General features: G+C 33.6%; 1 protein-coding gene across 1 annotated transcript in view; it reads right to left on the reverse strand.

Moving 5' to 3' along the window:
• LOC114325883 (chromatin-remodeling complex ATPase chain Iswi) overlaps positions 1 to 15,501 on the reverse strand; it is a 48,502-nt gene that overhangs the window by 15,873 nt on the left and 17,128 nt on the right. The window contains exons 5-8 of the mRNA XM_028274018.2: positions 14,563 to 14,873; positions 10,028 to 10,201; positions 7,312 to 7,634; positions 4,038 to 4,272 (exon numbers count right to left, since the gene is read on the reverse strand). Of these exons, the coding sequence (XP_028129819.1) occupies positions 4,038 to 4,272; positions 7,312 to 7,634; positions 10,028 to 10,201; positions 14,563 to 14,873 (1,043 nt within the window). The remainder of the gene's footprint in view (positions 1 to 4,037; positions 4,273 to 7,311; positions 7,635 to 10,027; positions 10,202 to 14,562; positions 14,874 to 15,501) is intronic.

Raw genomic sequence — 15,501 nt, forward strand, 5'->3', positions numbered from 1 at the left:
TGTGGCGAATAGAGATGGGAGACGGGCAAAATCAGTGCGGACGTGTAACGGTTACTTTTGATACCGGTGCTCAGTGGTACGAGTACAAATACTGATTGTGATTACAAAATACTGATGTATTTGATCCTTGTACTGAATTGAGTAGACAACTTTACATCGGTATTTCCGTACTTTTAACTCGTAACGTTTTAAAAATATCTTACACATCCCTAGTAGTCGTGTACCGGTATGATTTTCGAAAATATCGAATTTGATCATAAGCGGGTGCATGAAAAGATATCTTACACTGAGTATTTTATTTTTGCACATAATACCTACATATTTAAAATAATCTCAGAGTTATTTAATAATTCCTCCGCAACTGATCGGTCATAAAAAATAACAGTATCTGCATATTTCGTTTTTAATTTTTAAGCATAAACAAAAATGTAATATGCCGACAAGTTGAATTTGAGGGTAATACGATATTTTTATCGATCACTGTTTTAAGTAACATGAATCATTTTTCATCTTATTTTTCTAATAATGTGTTACTGTAAAGGCACAACTTTGATTATTAATTTCGTATCGCCGCTTATTTAGTCTACCAAAAGTAAGCAGAATTTAATGACAAAGACAAAGCAGTTTTCACTCGGGGTTTCGACTATGCTAATATTTTTATTTATCACAATAAATTGTACTTAGGTACATACCATCCCTATTCATTTCACATACGTCCATCTCGCAAACAAAAACAAGTAAAAATAAACAACTGGCATTGAGTCACGCGTCCCACGACCCAAGAAAACTGTACGCCGATGACAAAAGTTCCCAAGCGAGACCTGTGAACGCATGCACTGATCGTAGGATAGGTTCAATTTGCGGTCTCTCGTTTATAAGCGTGCTTCACAAAACTGTCCACGCAGTTTGCCGCTGCAGGTTGTGTCTCGCTTAGGATCAATTTGCGCCGGGGTTAAAGGTTTCTACATATTACCATGCACTCATCGTTTCCAGCACGTAGCGTTTAGTTTCCGAAAAATATTGATTTTAATGGTTTTAAATATAAATCATACTGTCCGGAAAGTATCGTATCAAACACCTCTTTGTAAAATCAGGTTTTTTGGAGACTACGATACGTGCTGGAAACGATGAGTGCATGATAATATGTAGAAACCTTAACACTGCATTCTAACTCTGGCTTTTACTATAGTAACCCACTAAAGGCTCATTAACACTTGGTAAAGTTTACTGGCTGAAAGTACTTGCGGCCACTAAACTTGCTTGTGGTTTTCCGTCTACATAGAAGCTCCAGGAAAATAGATCTAAGTGCCGTAGTGCGTGCTGCTGTCAGTATCTTGGCAGGTGAAATTGCCAATAGTTTAATAGCTATGTTACAACGCCAGAAACACAGGAAAAACCGAGTTTGGATAAGAGATTGGATAAAGTGTAGACATACTCTGGATGAGTCAGAACGATTGTTAAAAGAGATAACAGTTGAAGACTTCCATTCTTATAGAAATTTTATGCGTTTGCCTGCTCCTAACCATGTTCCGTAAAAAACAATCTTCCGTGGTAACCATATCAGCTTTATCTTGTGCAAATCATCAGCACCACTTCCACTTTTTTTAGACTTTAAAATTTTATTCACTTCTTGCCTATAAACAGTTTTTATTGTTTTTATCTTCGATTTCAGCATGTTTATGTCTATATTTTCAAATCGTGTTTCGTTTTGTTACTCCTTTAAAAGTCCCTCAAATGCGTTTTTAGGTTTTAATTTATTTATGTCATTTTTTAATTTTATATTCCACAAAATTGCATATTTTTTGTAACTGTCAAATGAAATGAAATTATCTGATTTCCATCCCACATCCCAACAAATAGTGGGCAAGCAGCAAGTTAACTAGCCAGTCTGTCAACTTCTAGCAAGCGTTTGCCAACAAGTAGCAAGTGCACTTTTGTTTACACATGGCATGTAAACGCAAGTAACGATTATTCGCCAAGTACCCGAGTTGTTTGAGCCCTGCTTAATAATCATTTATACACGAATGAACTAAATACAAGGTGCAACAAAAATACAGGTCATAAATTTAATCACATATTCTGGGTCCAAAAATAGTTCGATTGAACCTAACTTACCTTAGTACAAATGTGCACATAAAACAGTTACAGCCCTTTGAAGTTACAAAATTAAAATCGATTTTTTTCCAATATATCGAAAACTATTAGAGATTTTTTATTGAAAATGGGCATGTGGAAATCTTATGGCAGTAGTATCTTAAGAAAAAATTATAGTGGACACCCCATAAATTTGGACACCCCATAAAAATTTTGTGGGGGTTTTGTTCCTTTAAACCCCCTAAACTTTTGTGTACGTTATTATTGTAGAGTACCATTAGTTAAGCACCATATTTTAAAAACTTTTTTGCCTCTTAGTACTTTTACGAAAAGTCAGTTTTTATTGAGATATTTTGAATATTTGTCAAATCCACCACACATTTGTATATGGTTAAGTACGATTATGGAGACTTAGTAATACTATGAAAGTTTATTTATGATTTATATTTTTAGGTAGATTTTGAACCATATAAAAAGAGAAGCCACATCTCGATAAAAGTTGCCTTATCGAAAAAATACAAAGAGGCAAAAAAGTTTTAAAAACACTGTGTTTAACTAATGGTATCATATTCAATATTCAACAGGCAGATGTGACTGTGGAACTAGCATAGCTGATCTAAATCACATATTTTTTAACTGTCCCTTACATCTCAATACAAGTATGTGGCTGTTACAAGAATTGCTGAAAGCAGGTTTAAATACTCCCCTAAACTGAAATGTACTACTAAGTGAAGATAACATAAAATTTTTTAAACTAATTATGATATTTCTGCAAATAATTACATTAAAGGTGTGAATGCCAAACTAATCGTTTGAATGGATAGGTATTCCCTTTGTATTATGTATGAATCAGATATTTCCTGTAACCTATGTTCGGAAAAAAACTTATATAAAAAAAATTAAAAAAAATATTAAAAAAAATAAAAATAATTAAAAAAAAATATTCAAAGAAAAAAAGATTTAAAAAAAAATCACTAACAGGTTCTAAATCTCCGAGAGGTTGAATCGGGTTTAGTTCCTATCGTAACGAAAAAAAAAAAGAAAAAAAATAATAATTAGCATAGTTGTATTTATTAACATAGTAAGTGTTATTTTTGTAAGCTTTATTTTTTATTATTCTTTATTTTTAAGTGTATACTGGACAATTTTGTATGAACGAATAATAATTTTATATGTAATTAGGTGGCTAAAGGTCCAGAATAATAATAATAAAAAACTATTGTACACAAACATTTGGGGGGTTTAAAGGAACAAAACCCCCATAAATTTTTTATGTAAACATATTAAAAAAGAAGCCGCAACTCGATAAAAACTGCCTTATCGAAAAAATACTAAGAGGCAAAAAAATTTTAATGACATTGAATGTAATTAATGGTACCACAATAATAATTTAAATGGAACGTACACAAAAGTTTGAGGGGTTTAAGGGATCAAAACCCCCATAAAATTTTTATGGGTTGCACAAATTTCACTATAAATTTTCTTTAAGATGTTCCTGCCATAAGAATGTCACATGTCCCTTTTCAATAAAAAATCTCTAATAGTTTCCGATATATTCGAAAAAAAAATCGATTTTCATTTTGTAATTTCAAAGGGCTGTAACTTTTTTTATGTGTATATTTGTACTAAGGTTAGGTTCATTCGAACTATTTTTGGTACCAAAATATATGATTTAATTTATGACCTGTATTTTTGTTACACCCTGTATAGTCGTTCGCTAAACTCAGACACAACTGGCTAGTGATTTTAGTAAGTATTTTTTTTTGACCAATTTTGCCAAAATTGGCAAAATTACTAACTATTTAGTAATTATTAACTATTAAGTAAATATTTGTTTGCCAATGTACCAAATTGGCAAAATGACTTACTAAAATCACTAGCCAGTTGTGTCTGAGTTTAGCGAACCACTGTACGTTAAAAATATATAACAGATAAGTACTGACCTTCATTTCTCCCTTTTCCAATATACTATCGATATCTTCATCTGTTATTTCGGAATCCTTAGAAGCAAATACGTGGTTGGCACCGTGCCGGATCATGTTCAACATTTCGTCTTTGTTTAGAGTCTGTGCTTTGGAATCGGCTAAACGACCCTGCTGGATAACTAATTTGTCTAAACGTAATTTTACTTCAGCTCTTTCGACGATTTTTTCTTCCACAGTGTTTTCGGTAATAAACCTGAAATGATATAGGGATAAAGATCAAAGCTAAATGCAAAAAGATATAATATCAAAAGTAATGTCATTAAATTGTCTGCACAAAAAATTAAAGCGGGACATTAAACTTAGTCTTTCGTGCTATCTTCAGGTGTGCAAACGTATTTTAAAAATTTCAATATACAGGGTGTTTTTTCAAGGTCACAATTTATGTTTTTTGTTAATCCGGACCTGGATTTTTCTTGTGATTAATAACTGGGTCTTTCCAATGTGGTAAATAAGTACTGATTCATTTTAAAATGAGTATTTATTCAATAACTTTAATAATTTATAATTAAAAGTTAATAATACCTGCTTTTTAATGTTTCTTAAAAAGTTCAATATAATTTCAAAATTAGAGTAAAGAAATTGTCTGGCTGAAAAATCGAAGCGAACCATTAGACTTAGTTTTTTGTGCTCTTTTGAAATATGCAAACATATTTTCAAAATTTCAATATACAGGGTGTTGTTTTAAGGTCACAATTACTTTATAATTTTTTGTTAATCCGGACCTGGATTTTCTTGTGATTAGTATGTCGGTCGTTTGGGTTTTGAATGAGACATATGTGTACCAAATATTAAAAAAATATACAGGGTAGTTTTAAAGTTATGGCTTAGGAGAGAAATGAGCAAAATCGATAACTGGATATGTAGGAATGTAACTCGGATATAAAAGTCGGTAGGGCAAAAAATTTTGTATATCTAGAACGGCCTCGGTGACTTCTATTCACTATTAAAGTATTTCCGTTTCCCAACGAAACACGCTGTATATACAGAATGGGCCAAAGAATACAGTCCACCTCGATATTTGGCAGTATTTATTAGATTTTAAGAAAATGAAGAAACAGGTCGATTTTTGATCTAAGGGGGGCACATTTTTACGGTACATACATCTGTCATTTGTCAACCCCCTCCCTTCCATTTTCCCCACCCCTTATTTTTAAATAGGGAATAGGGGTCGTGTGCTACCTCATTTCAAAGGTTATTCAATTCTCTATTCAGTAATATTAACATTGACTTAATTATTTATACAGGGTGCCCAAGAAAAATTATTTTGAATTCAATTAATTGACACGAAAAGAAGAATGTCTGCAATTTATTTTACTCAAAATACATTCTACTACTGACAGAAAATAGAGAAAAATGTTTATTTGACAAATAAATATTGTTTTTCGCTTAAATTCAATATTCAACCTTCCAAGAGGCAGATAGGAGGCAGCTTGAACATTGAAATTAAGCGAAAAGCAATGTTTATTTATCAAAAAACATTTTTTTTTTCTATTTTGTGACAGCAGTAGAATGTATTCTGAATTAAATAAATTACATACATTCTTATTTTTGTGTCAATTAATTTAATTAAAATATTTTTTTTTGGACACCCTGTATAAATAATTATGTTAATGTTTATATTACTGAATAGAGAATTGAATTGCATACCTTTTAAATGATATAACACACGGCCACTATTCCCTATTTAAAAATAAGGGGCGGGGGAGGTGGAAGAGAGGGGTTGACAAATGACAAATGTATGTACCGTAAAAATGCGTCCCCCTTAGATCAAAAATGAACCTATTTCGTCATTTCCTTAAAATCCAATAAATACTGCAAAATATCAGGCGTCACTTTATAACGCGACGTTAAACCTCAAATAATGAGATAACTGTAGTAATGTAAGGTTAGGTTAATCTTTTGACTTGTTTTTAGACAAAAATCAAGTGAATTTAGAAGGTAATTTTAATAATTAAGAATAGAAGGGTAATACAATTTTAAAAATTATACAAAAATCAAATCGATAGATATGTTGAAATTTTATTTTAAGTACCTACTGAGCTTTCTATCAAGAGTTGCCAGATGATATTTTATAAATCTCCCACTTAGAACTCAAATTCCCTCAAATTAAAGCTCAAATACCCCGAATTTAAATTTTTGCCGCATTTTAATAAATTAGTAGTCAAATGAAGAGAACAGTAATCCAAAATTATACTACTTATCAACGAGGGCCCTGGAAATAATTCATAGTTCATATCGTCTTCGGTTATATAGGAGTATAATATACAGTTATATGTACATTCGCAAATTTAATTTACCATGACCCCTTAAAATCCTCCATAATTTTCCGTCCCCAAAAAATCCCACTACAATTTCTGCTTAGAAAAATTTCCCTAGGCGCTTTCAAATTACCCCAAAATTGTGGGAAAATACACCAATCTGGCAACCCTGTTTCTATCTACCGTTTGAAACACCACCGAACCCGAACAGCTGTTTGCTGTTCGGTCATCGGCGGTGGCCGACGATGGGTAATTTACTTTTACGGTCATCTACCTATCCTGTAGCATGTTCCGAACAATCTCTCGCGCTCACTCCAACTTGTACTATTTCTACATAAGGTTCTCTTTGTTACTTCCAACTTTGTTCCTCAAATGTTATTTCTAATATAACGTTGAAGAAATAACTATCTCATAACTGTGAAGAATACATCACACCAAATTTTACCTAAATAGTTATGGGCATCGTTATACCTGAGAGTAATCTTAACTTTAACTCAAACGTTAAAGGTAACTTCGGTCATCCAGCACACGGCTGATTGTCAGTATTTTTGAGGTGCGCTTCTGTGACGATTTTATTGGAGGATGGTTTATTTGATTACATGATATAAACTGAACTTGGGTATATCGGTAGTAATTCTTGCAAAGTAACATGCGTTTTGGGAATTTTTCTCCCTTTATTTTATCTGATTTAGTTAAAAATTTAATAAAACATGTAGATCTCTACTGCATGCGCTGTTTTTCTTAAAAATACAAAATCTGAAACTGATCATTATCAAAGATTTATTGAACTCTATATTACTAAATATTTTGTTTCATATTCTAGCTTGGTTGAACTGAGCATTGGATTCAAACAGCGATTTGCGTGCTTGATAACATTTCTAAAGCCCATTTATGAATAATTATTCCTTCTATTCTGTTCCATGTAGAACATAAAAGTCTGATCATGATATAAAACAACACTTGACTTCTCTTACCTGAAAACTCTGACTTGTTTCTTCTGACCAATTCTATGCGCTCTGTCCATGGCTTGCAGATCCATCTGGGGATTCCAATCCGAATCATATATAATAACTACATCAGCTGTGGCCAAATTGATACCCAATCCACCGGCTCTAGTTGACAACATAAAGATAAACTTTTGGCTATTGTCTTCGTTATACTCGTTGATTTGTCTCTGTCTGTCTTCGTGTGGGGTTTGACCATCCAAACGACAATATTGGTACTGTCGCCAATGACAATAATCTTCAAGTATATCCAACATACGGGTCATCTGAGAGAAGATAAGTACACGAGATTCCTAAAAATTATGAATATTAAAATAATCAATTGGAGAAATCTACATAGAAACCCTATGAAAATTAAAAAAAAAGAAAATAAACAAAAAAAAAAAAAAAGAAATACCACATATTCTAACAAAAAGAAATGTGTTTACTATCTGTCTACAGTCGGAAAAATGAAAGAATACCCAGGAACGAACATATAAAACACGCTGTATTTTCCTGTCACCGTGTCACAAAGAAAATTGTCTAGTGCAAGTACATGTAACAATAATTATTACATGTACTTGCGCTGGCCAATTTTTTGTGTGACACGGTGACAAGAAAATACAGCGTGTTTTATATGTTCGTTCATGGGTATTCTTTCATTTTTCCTACTGTATATACCTAATGGCCGGTATACACGATAACGATTTATCGGAGCGATGTGACTGTGCAGTTCGTTGGTGCAGTTTTATGGAAAGTGTGGACGCAAATGACGCATATTTTTGGTTGGTAGAAACGATCGGTAAGCAGCAAAACAATATTTATTTGATAAATCCTTGCCGATCGCTACTGCACAGTTTTATTGTAGTGTGTAGACGGAAGTTGGGGCAATCATTCAGTTCTTTCCCACGTCTAGAACTTTAAGTCTTTAACACCCATCCATCTATGTCTTCTAGGTTGCATGATCTTATGTTTTCGCTTCTCGCCCTATCCAACAGATTTTTTCCTGATATTCGAAGTATTTTCATCTCTGTTGTTTCTAGTAGTCCTCTCGTTTTATATGTGTCAGGTCTTGTTTCCGCCGTGTATGTCAATATAGGTCTAATTGCTGGTCTAATTACCTAGTAATATAGGTCTAATTGCTGCTTTATAGATTCTTGTTTTTGTGTCTTGTCTTAGGTGTTTGTTCTTCCAGATTGTTTCATTAAGAGATCCCGCCGCTTTACTTGCTTATAAGCTTTGTTGTCATACTTCCGCTTCAATATCTCCGTAACTTGTTATATCTATTCCCAGATATCTAAACCTTTCTTCCTGCTTTATTATTTTCTCAACAATTTCGATTTTACATCGTAGTGGGTATTTAGATGTTGCCATACATTTGGTTTTTTCTGCTGATATTATCATATTGTATTTCTTGGTTGTTGTATTGAAGATATGTGTTAATCTTTGATTAATTAATTATATTTTCACTATTGAAAAAAAAGTTAAAACAACATGAGACTGGCCCTTATTTTGGGGTGGGTCGGTGGAAGTGCATTGTCATTTATTATCTATAAGATAAGAGACTTAATATCCGGAGAAAGATTTATGTAGTTCCTTTTCACAAAATATTTTTTCTCTTTCTATCTTATGTACAGCTGGTTCCCAAAAAAACTGATACGACTCTTAGTAAGATTTGATCATTTTGAGCAGTGTATTTGATTGGCCTGACATTATTTTATATTTATTATAACAGACAAATAATAATATAAACAAACAAACAACAAACAACTGATTACATGTTAATTCATAAATTGTAATTATTATTAAGGTCTAAATTTTGATATTATTTTGAATTCCTGAATTTTATAGAGTATATAAATGATAGTTCTTACATAAAATATGGTTATTGCTATTGCTTTTATTATTATTAAGGAATAAAACAAACTAATAAAATTCTTGCAGTGTTCGCTTCTTCAAAAGGATTCTCCTCTAATCTCTCCAAAAGTGTACGATCTTCACGAGAGGTAGATATTTTTGGTCTTCCAGAACCTTTCTTTCTTTCGAGAATCTCTTGTTCTCTCCATCCTTTATTAATATTAAAAACTGTTCTGCTTACGTTAAAATGGTACGTTACGGCAGACGTGACCAACCATCTTCTAATTTCGTTACCATTCTTGCTTTTAGTTCTTTGCTAGCATGTGGAGCCATTTTTTGAGGTTGAACAGAATAAGTTATGTATCTGACAAATTTTAAGATTTGGCAGCGACAGTAGTAAATAATAAGTATTTATCCTCCAAAATACACTCTTCAATTTTCTACAAAATACGATTTAATAGCCGTATCAGTTTTTTTGGAACCAGCTGTACATACCCATATGATTTTAGATGTATTTATATCAATTTACGCCCTTATTAATTCAAATTCAGAGTTGGCGCAATGATACGAATTTATTGTTATTTCGAGACGAATCTATTCACGTGAATTTTATTGTGTTTGAATGACATTAAATTTTCCATAAGATGTGTGCGGTGTCCTTTGACGCATGCGCATTTCAGTACTGTTTATACTGTATACTGTGGCCCATACCGTATTACATACTTATTTTTTAAGTATATCAATTATCTTTTTATCAAACGGAACGAGAATTGTTGGTCGCTGAACTACCAACATGCCTTACAAGCAATTTCTCAGCTTATCTTAGTAAATATAGTAAAAACCAACTTACCTGTTCCTTCAATTTGGGAAGCAGTTTATCCAGCAACACCATTTTACCGCAATTGTACACGAGATGTTCATCGGTTGTGTAAGGTGGTCCGGGCTCAGCGCCATCAAAAAGGTAGGGGTGATTTGTGCATTTTCTTAACTGCATGAGAATATTCTGTAGTCGCATTTTTTCTACCTAAAAATCCCCGTATATCCAGTAAAAATTATATCGTAAAAGTATTTTTATCCATTTATTGTAAGCAAGAGAAGTACCTCTCGGTATAAATAAGACGATCGAAAATATCTACCAGAACAACACAATATAAGTAAAAGTAGAAGAAGACCTAGCTGACCCAATTGAAGCTGGCAATGGGATAAGACAGGGAGACTCCCTGAGCCCTCTATTGTTCAACCTGATCATAGATGAAATAATAAGAAGTAAGAAATAAAAAAGGATACCAAATGGGAGAAAAACAACTCAAAATAATCTGCTATGCTGACGATGCAATACTAATCTCTCAAATATGATTTACAACGTATGCTACACCTATTTAATATAACAGCTAGAAAATTTAACATGTCAATTTCTCCAAAAAAGACTAAATGTATGGTTATAACAGCAAATCTCATAAGATGTAAATTAGAGCTGGAGGGTCAGATAATAGAACAAGTCACGGCTTTTAAATATCTAGGCATCACACTATCTGAATGGAACAATATGAAGAAATAAAAATATTGGAAAAGAAGTGAAAGGCACAATTTACAAAACAGTACCGACAGACAATAACAATATAATATTACAAACAGATCAATACGCGGCAGAAACACGACCTTCTACAGAAAGGACAAAAAGAATGCTAGAAACAGCAGAGATGAAAACATTTCGAAAAATCGATGGTAAGACACTAAAGCCGCGTTTACACTATGACAATTGGCGAGACAATTGTCAGAAGACAACTGACTGGCATGAAATTATTGTCATCGTCTAAACACTTCAGGCCAACTGCTTTGGCAACTGCCCTCACAATTGGCCCAAAATTCAGTTTTCTCCGGGAGTAGACTGAGGACAAGGAGCTGCGCCCAGTGAGCCCCCACCACTCGAAATCTCAATTGTAGCGACAATTGGCGCCGTGTGAACGGTGTAGGCTAGTAGTGCTGTCTTGTTTTTGTTGTTTGACATAACGACCAGCAGTCGGCCATGTTTTAGCTGTTTACTGCCATGGCAATAGTTGGCCCCGTATAAACATCTTCTCGTTCAACTGGACTGGTCTCCGACAATCCGCAACCACGTGATGACAATTGTCCAATGACAATTGTCTCGCCAATTGTCATCGTGTAAACGCGGCTTATGGGATAGAGCTAGAAGTGCAGATATATGACGGAGATGCAAGGTAGATAATATTAACAACTGGGTAAAAAACAGATGACTAGAATGGAACGACCACATAAGCCGAATGACAACAAATAGAGTAGTAAGGACGGCGAGAGACGGTTCCCAAATAAGAAGACGATCGGTGGGAAGACCATGAAAACGATGGAATGACAACTTAGTGGAGGCACTGCATTGATAAGTACATTGTTTATGTACTTATCAATAATGACTGCATTACTAAAGTAAAATAGGGAACTTGCATAAAATTTTCAATTCGAAAAGAATGCTATAAATCACAGCAGAACATAATTTAGAACCTGTATCAAAGATAAAAAAGTTTTGTTTGTCTTTCGTTTGGCCCTAAAGACGACTAAAAATTCAAATTATACCAGCCACCCCAAAACGTGTCGTGACGTCACGGGGTTATATGTTTACATTCTACACCAATTGTATATATAATTTTAAATTAGACATTATAAACGTCAGTAAAAAATACAGTTATGTGACGTTAAAATTGCTTTTGATCGTTTGAACTATTCATAGAAAATTAACTAAAGAAACTAAAAGAAGCTAAAGAAAAAGAAGAGTATACGTAAATATAACCATAAACGGAACCACATAGTTAAACTCTGTGACGTCACGGGTCGTTTGAACTATTTTAAGATAAAGAAGACTTTAAATTTGTACTTCTAAGTTATTATGAGTTTTTGAAGCGTGAACTTTTGGAAATCTCATTTTTATACAAAACTGAACATTATTATGTAATAAAAAAAATGTGCAAGTTCCCTATGCAAATCGAATGGTTGAAAATTACTACAATACGAGTAAGAGTCATAACTCAACTTGAAATTGTGTTTTTACACTACTTCAATATAAACAAAAGAAGATAAATTGCGTAAATCTGTAATAATTCTGATCCTATCGATGTAGTTACTTAATGATCTCTTAACCTGCATAATTGCACTTGAATGCTTAGGCCATGTTCTTATCAAAACAACCGGCCACCTCAACGCAATTTCAATGAGACCGCAACTTTAGTCAAGTTGCTCTTGAGTACTTTCTGAAATCAACTGTTTTTAAGTCTCTTGGTGCTCGACAAGGGCCACAAAATTCAAAGTTCTTGCTGTCTCGTCCGCAATGGCTAAGCTACTCTTGGCACTGGCCACTGCGACGCGGTATGCAGCGCTGTCAGCAACCAATGAGCAACTGGTAGATATTCAGTTGAGTTACAGTTTATTGGGTGGGGGTGGGAACAGGTGTATTTAAACAGTGGCTCCAAGTCGCGTTGCGGTCGCGGTTGCTTTAGGTGATAACATCCGCTTACAGTAATCTTCTCTAGTATTATTAACATTGTTAAAATATTCACGAGGAAAAAACTTCCTGTAGTTGGCTGTATACCATTTATTACAAAAAACCATAAAATCCTTTATAAAAGGTATATTTGTTAAAATCCCTATACAGGGCTACATCACAGAACAGAACTAGTTTTCAATCGGTTGACCGATCATCATCAATGTTTGCCTAAAATGTGTATAACCTGATAAAATAATGCAAAGTATTTAAAATTTTGACTACGATTTTAAAAAGTTATAGGTTATACTCACTCGAATCTAACATGCTAACCACCAAAGTAAAAAATATTTGGGTAAAACCCTTTACAATTAATCCGTCATAGGAACATGATGAAAAATGATGTGAGTTTAAACATGGATGTTTAAAATATCCAATGTTTCATGCTCGAGGTACCATTGAGCTCAATTTGACTTGTTCACATCATGGCTGGATGGAAGCAAGTGGCTTTGATAGCGGAAATTCCGAATGATGACATGACAGAAATGACAGTTCCACAGGAAGTTAAAATTTCTTTGGTAATTTATGTGATATTTATTGTAAAGTTTGTTAATTATGAACAATAAAAACAGTCGCTCCCACCGTGGTAAATAATAATCTGTTAAAATGAAAATAAACTTGATGTAAAAGTTAGAATATTTGTAATGAAAGAGATAGGCAAATCACATTACACGTTAGAACGAAAACTTGATAAACGTTATTAAGCCCTCTTAATAACGTTCACGTAGGAAAGTGAAGGAAGTAATAAAGAGGTGGAAAGTAATATTGTAATTAAGAAAAAAGTTAAGAAAAGAGTTGTCGATGAAGTGGATGGAAGTCCCGGTTGAACAAAACATGGCGGTTGACACAATTTGGACCTTTTTTTTTCTTTGACTATTTCTAGGTCCTCGTACAAGTCCAATTTTAAGAAGTCTGTCTGTGGGATGTTGTGTAGAAGAGAGACGTCATCTGGGATATTCAGAGTATGATTTTTCTCTCTAAGATGTTGTGAAAAGGTAGAGGTGTTTTCTCTTTTGGTGTGTTCAAGAGAGCGAGAAGCAAGTGATCTACAAGTTCTTCCTATGTAAGTGGCATCACAGTCAGAACATTGTAGTTTATAAACACCACTGCGATTAATATAGTTGATAATATCTTTGGATTTGGATAGAGACTGTCCTACGTTGTTGGATACCTTAAAAGAAATTTGAACGTTATCTACTGATCTTTTTATAATATTTGAAATATCCCCAGACAGTCTATCTTCATGGAAAGGTATGGAAGCATAAGTAGGTTTGGTTGATTATTTACCACAGTGGGAGCGACTGTTTTTATTGTTCATAATTTAACAAACTTTACAATAAATATCACAAAACTAACAGGGAAATTTTAACTTCCTGCGGAACTGTCATTTCTGTCATGTCATAATTCGGAATTTCCGCTATCAAAGCCACTTGCTTCCATACAGCCATGATGTGGACAAGTCAACTTGAGCTCCATGGTACCTCGAGCATGAAACATTGGATATTTTAAACATCCACATCATAAATTCACATAATTTTTCTATGTTACTAAGACGGATTAATTGTAAAGAGTTTTTACCCAAATATTTTTTACTTTGGTGGTTAGCATGTTAGATTCGAGTGAGTATAACCTATAACTTTTTAAAATCGTAATCAAAATTTTAAATACTTTGCATTATTTTATCAGGTTATACACATTTTAGGCAAACACTGATGATGATCGGTCAACCGATTGAAAACTAGTTCTGTTCTGTGATGTAGCCCTGTATAGGGATTTTAACAAATATACCTTTCATAAAGGATTTTATGGTTTTTTATTGTTAAAATAATTTATACCTTTCCTGCACCATTCACTATATCAATATCCTTCATCAGCACTTTGGTATACCATTCTCGTTGCATCTTGCTCAATCCTACATACACTTTTAACTCCTTCTTGGGTTTTAGCCGTTTCTCCACTTCAGCTTTCAATCTTCTAAGCAAGAATGGTTTTAATACAGCATGCAATCTCTCGACCAAGGCGTTGTCTCCCAGACATTGACTGGTGTTGAACCAGGCATCGAAATCATCCGATGAGTTGAAAACATCTGGCAGTAAGAAGTTGAGAAGAGCCCAGAGTTCGTGTAAATTGTTTTGTAATGGAGTACCTAAAAGTATGTTTGAGAATTAGAACAAGAAATGAAGTATTAACTTATAATCTAGTCAGAAAAAGAGCCCCTAGACAAATCCGCGGAAACACAATCATATTTCATACAGGGTAGCGAAACGCATGGTAACACGGTAATTTCTCGGAAACCGCTAGAACGATTTTTATAAATTTTAGTGGGTAAGGGTCTTCTAATGCGGCTGATGTATAAATTTCCCATAAATTTCTACAGGGAACAAATATTTTCAATATATCAACATATTATTATTAGACTGTCCCTTCAAAACTAGTTTTTTACCCATATACCCGCCAACTATCTTTTCCCGCCAAACAACGAAACTAAAAGTTGCCCAACTACCTAAGAGTCTGTTTACAACCATAGTCGAATGCACACCGCATTTCAGGAGCTCCAAATAATGTAGCTTTTGTCTATTTTCACCGCAAGTATAACAATGTAGTTAATGTCTGTGGCTTTATCAACTAGGCAGTAAGTGACAGTGCCAAATATTAAAACAATATCAGCTGTATCAACTGTAAGTACAAAGATGTAAGGCGGGATAAACTGTTTCACAAACTCATAATTTAAACTTATAATTTCAATCTGCTGTCTTTCATTTACTCGTAACTTA

This window comes from Diabrotica virgifera, chromosome 1, assembly GCF_917563875.1.
Source record: "Diabrotica virgifera virgifera chromosome 1, PGI_DIABVI_V3a".
Lineage (NCBI taxonomy): Eukaryota > Metazoa > Arthropoda > Insecta > Coleoptera > Chrysomelidae > Diabrotica > Diabrotica virgifera.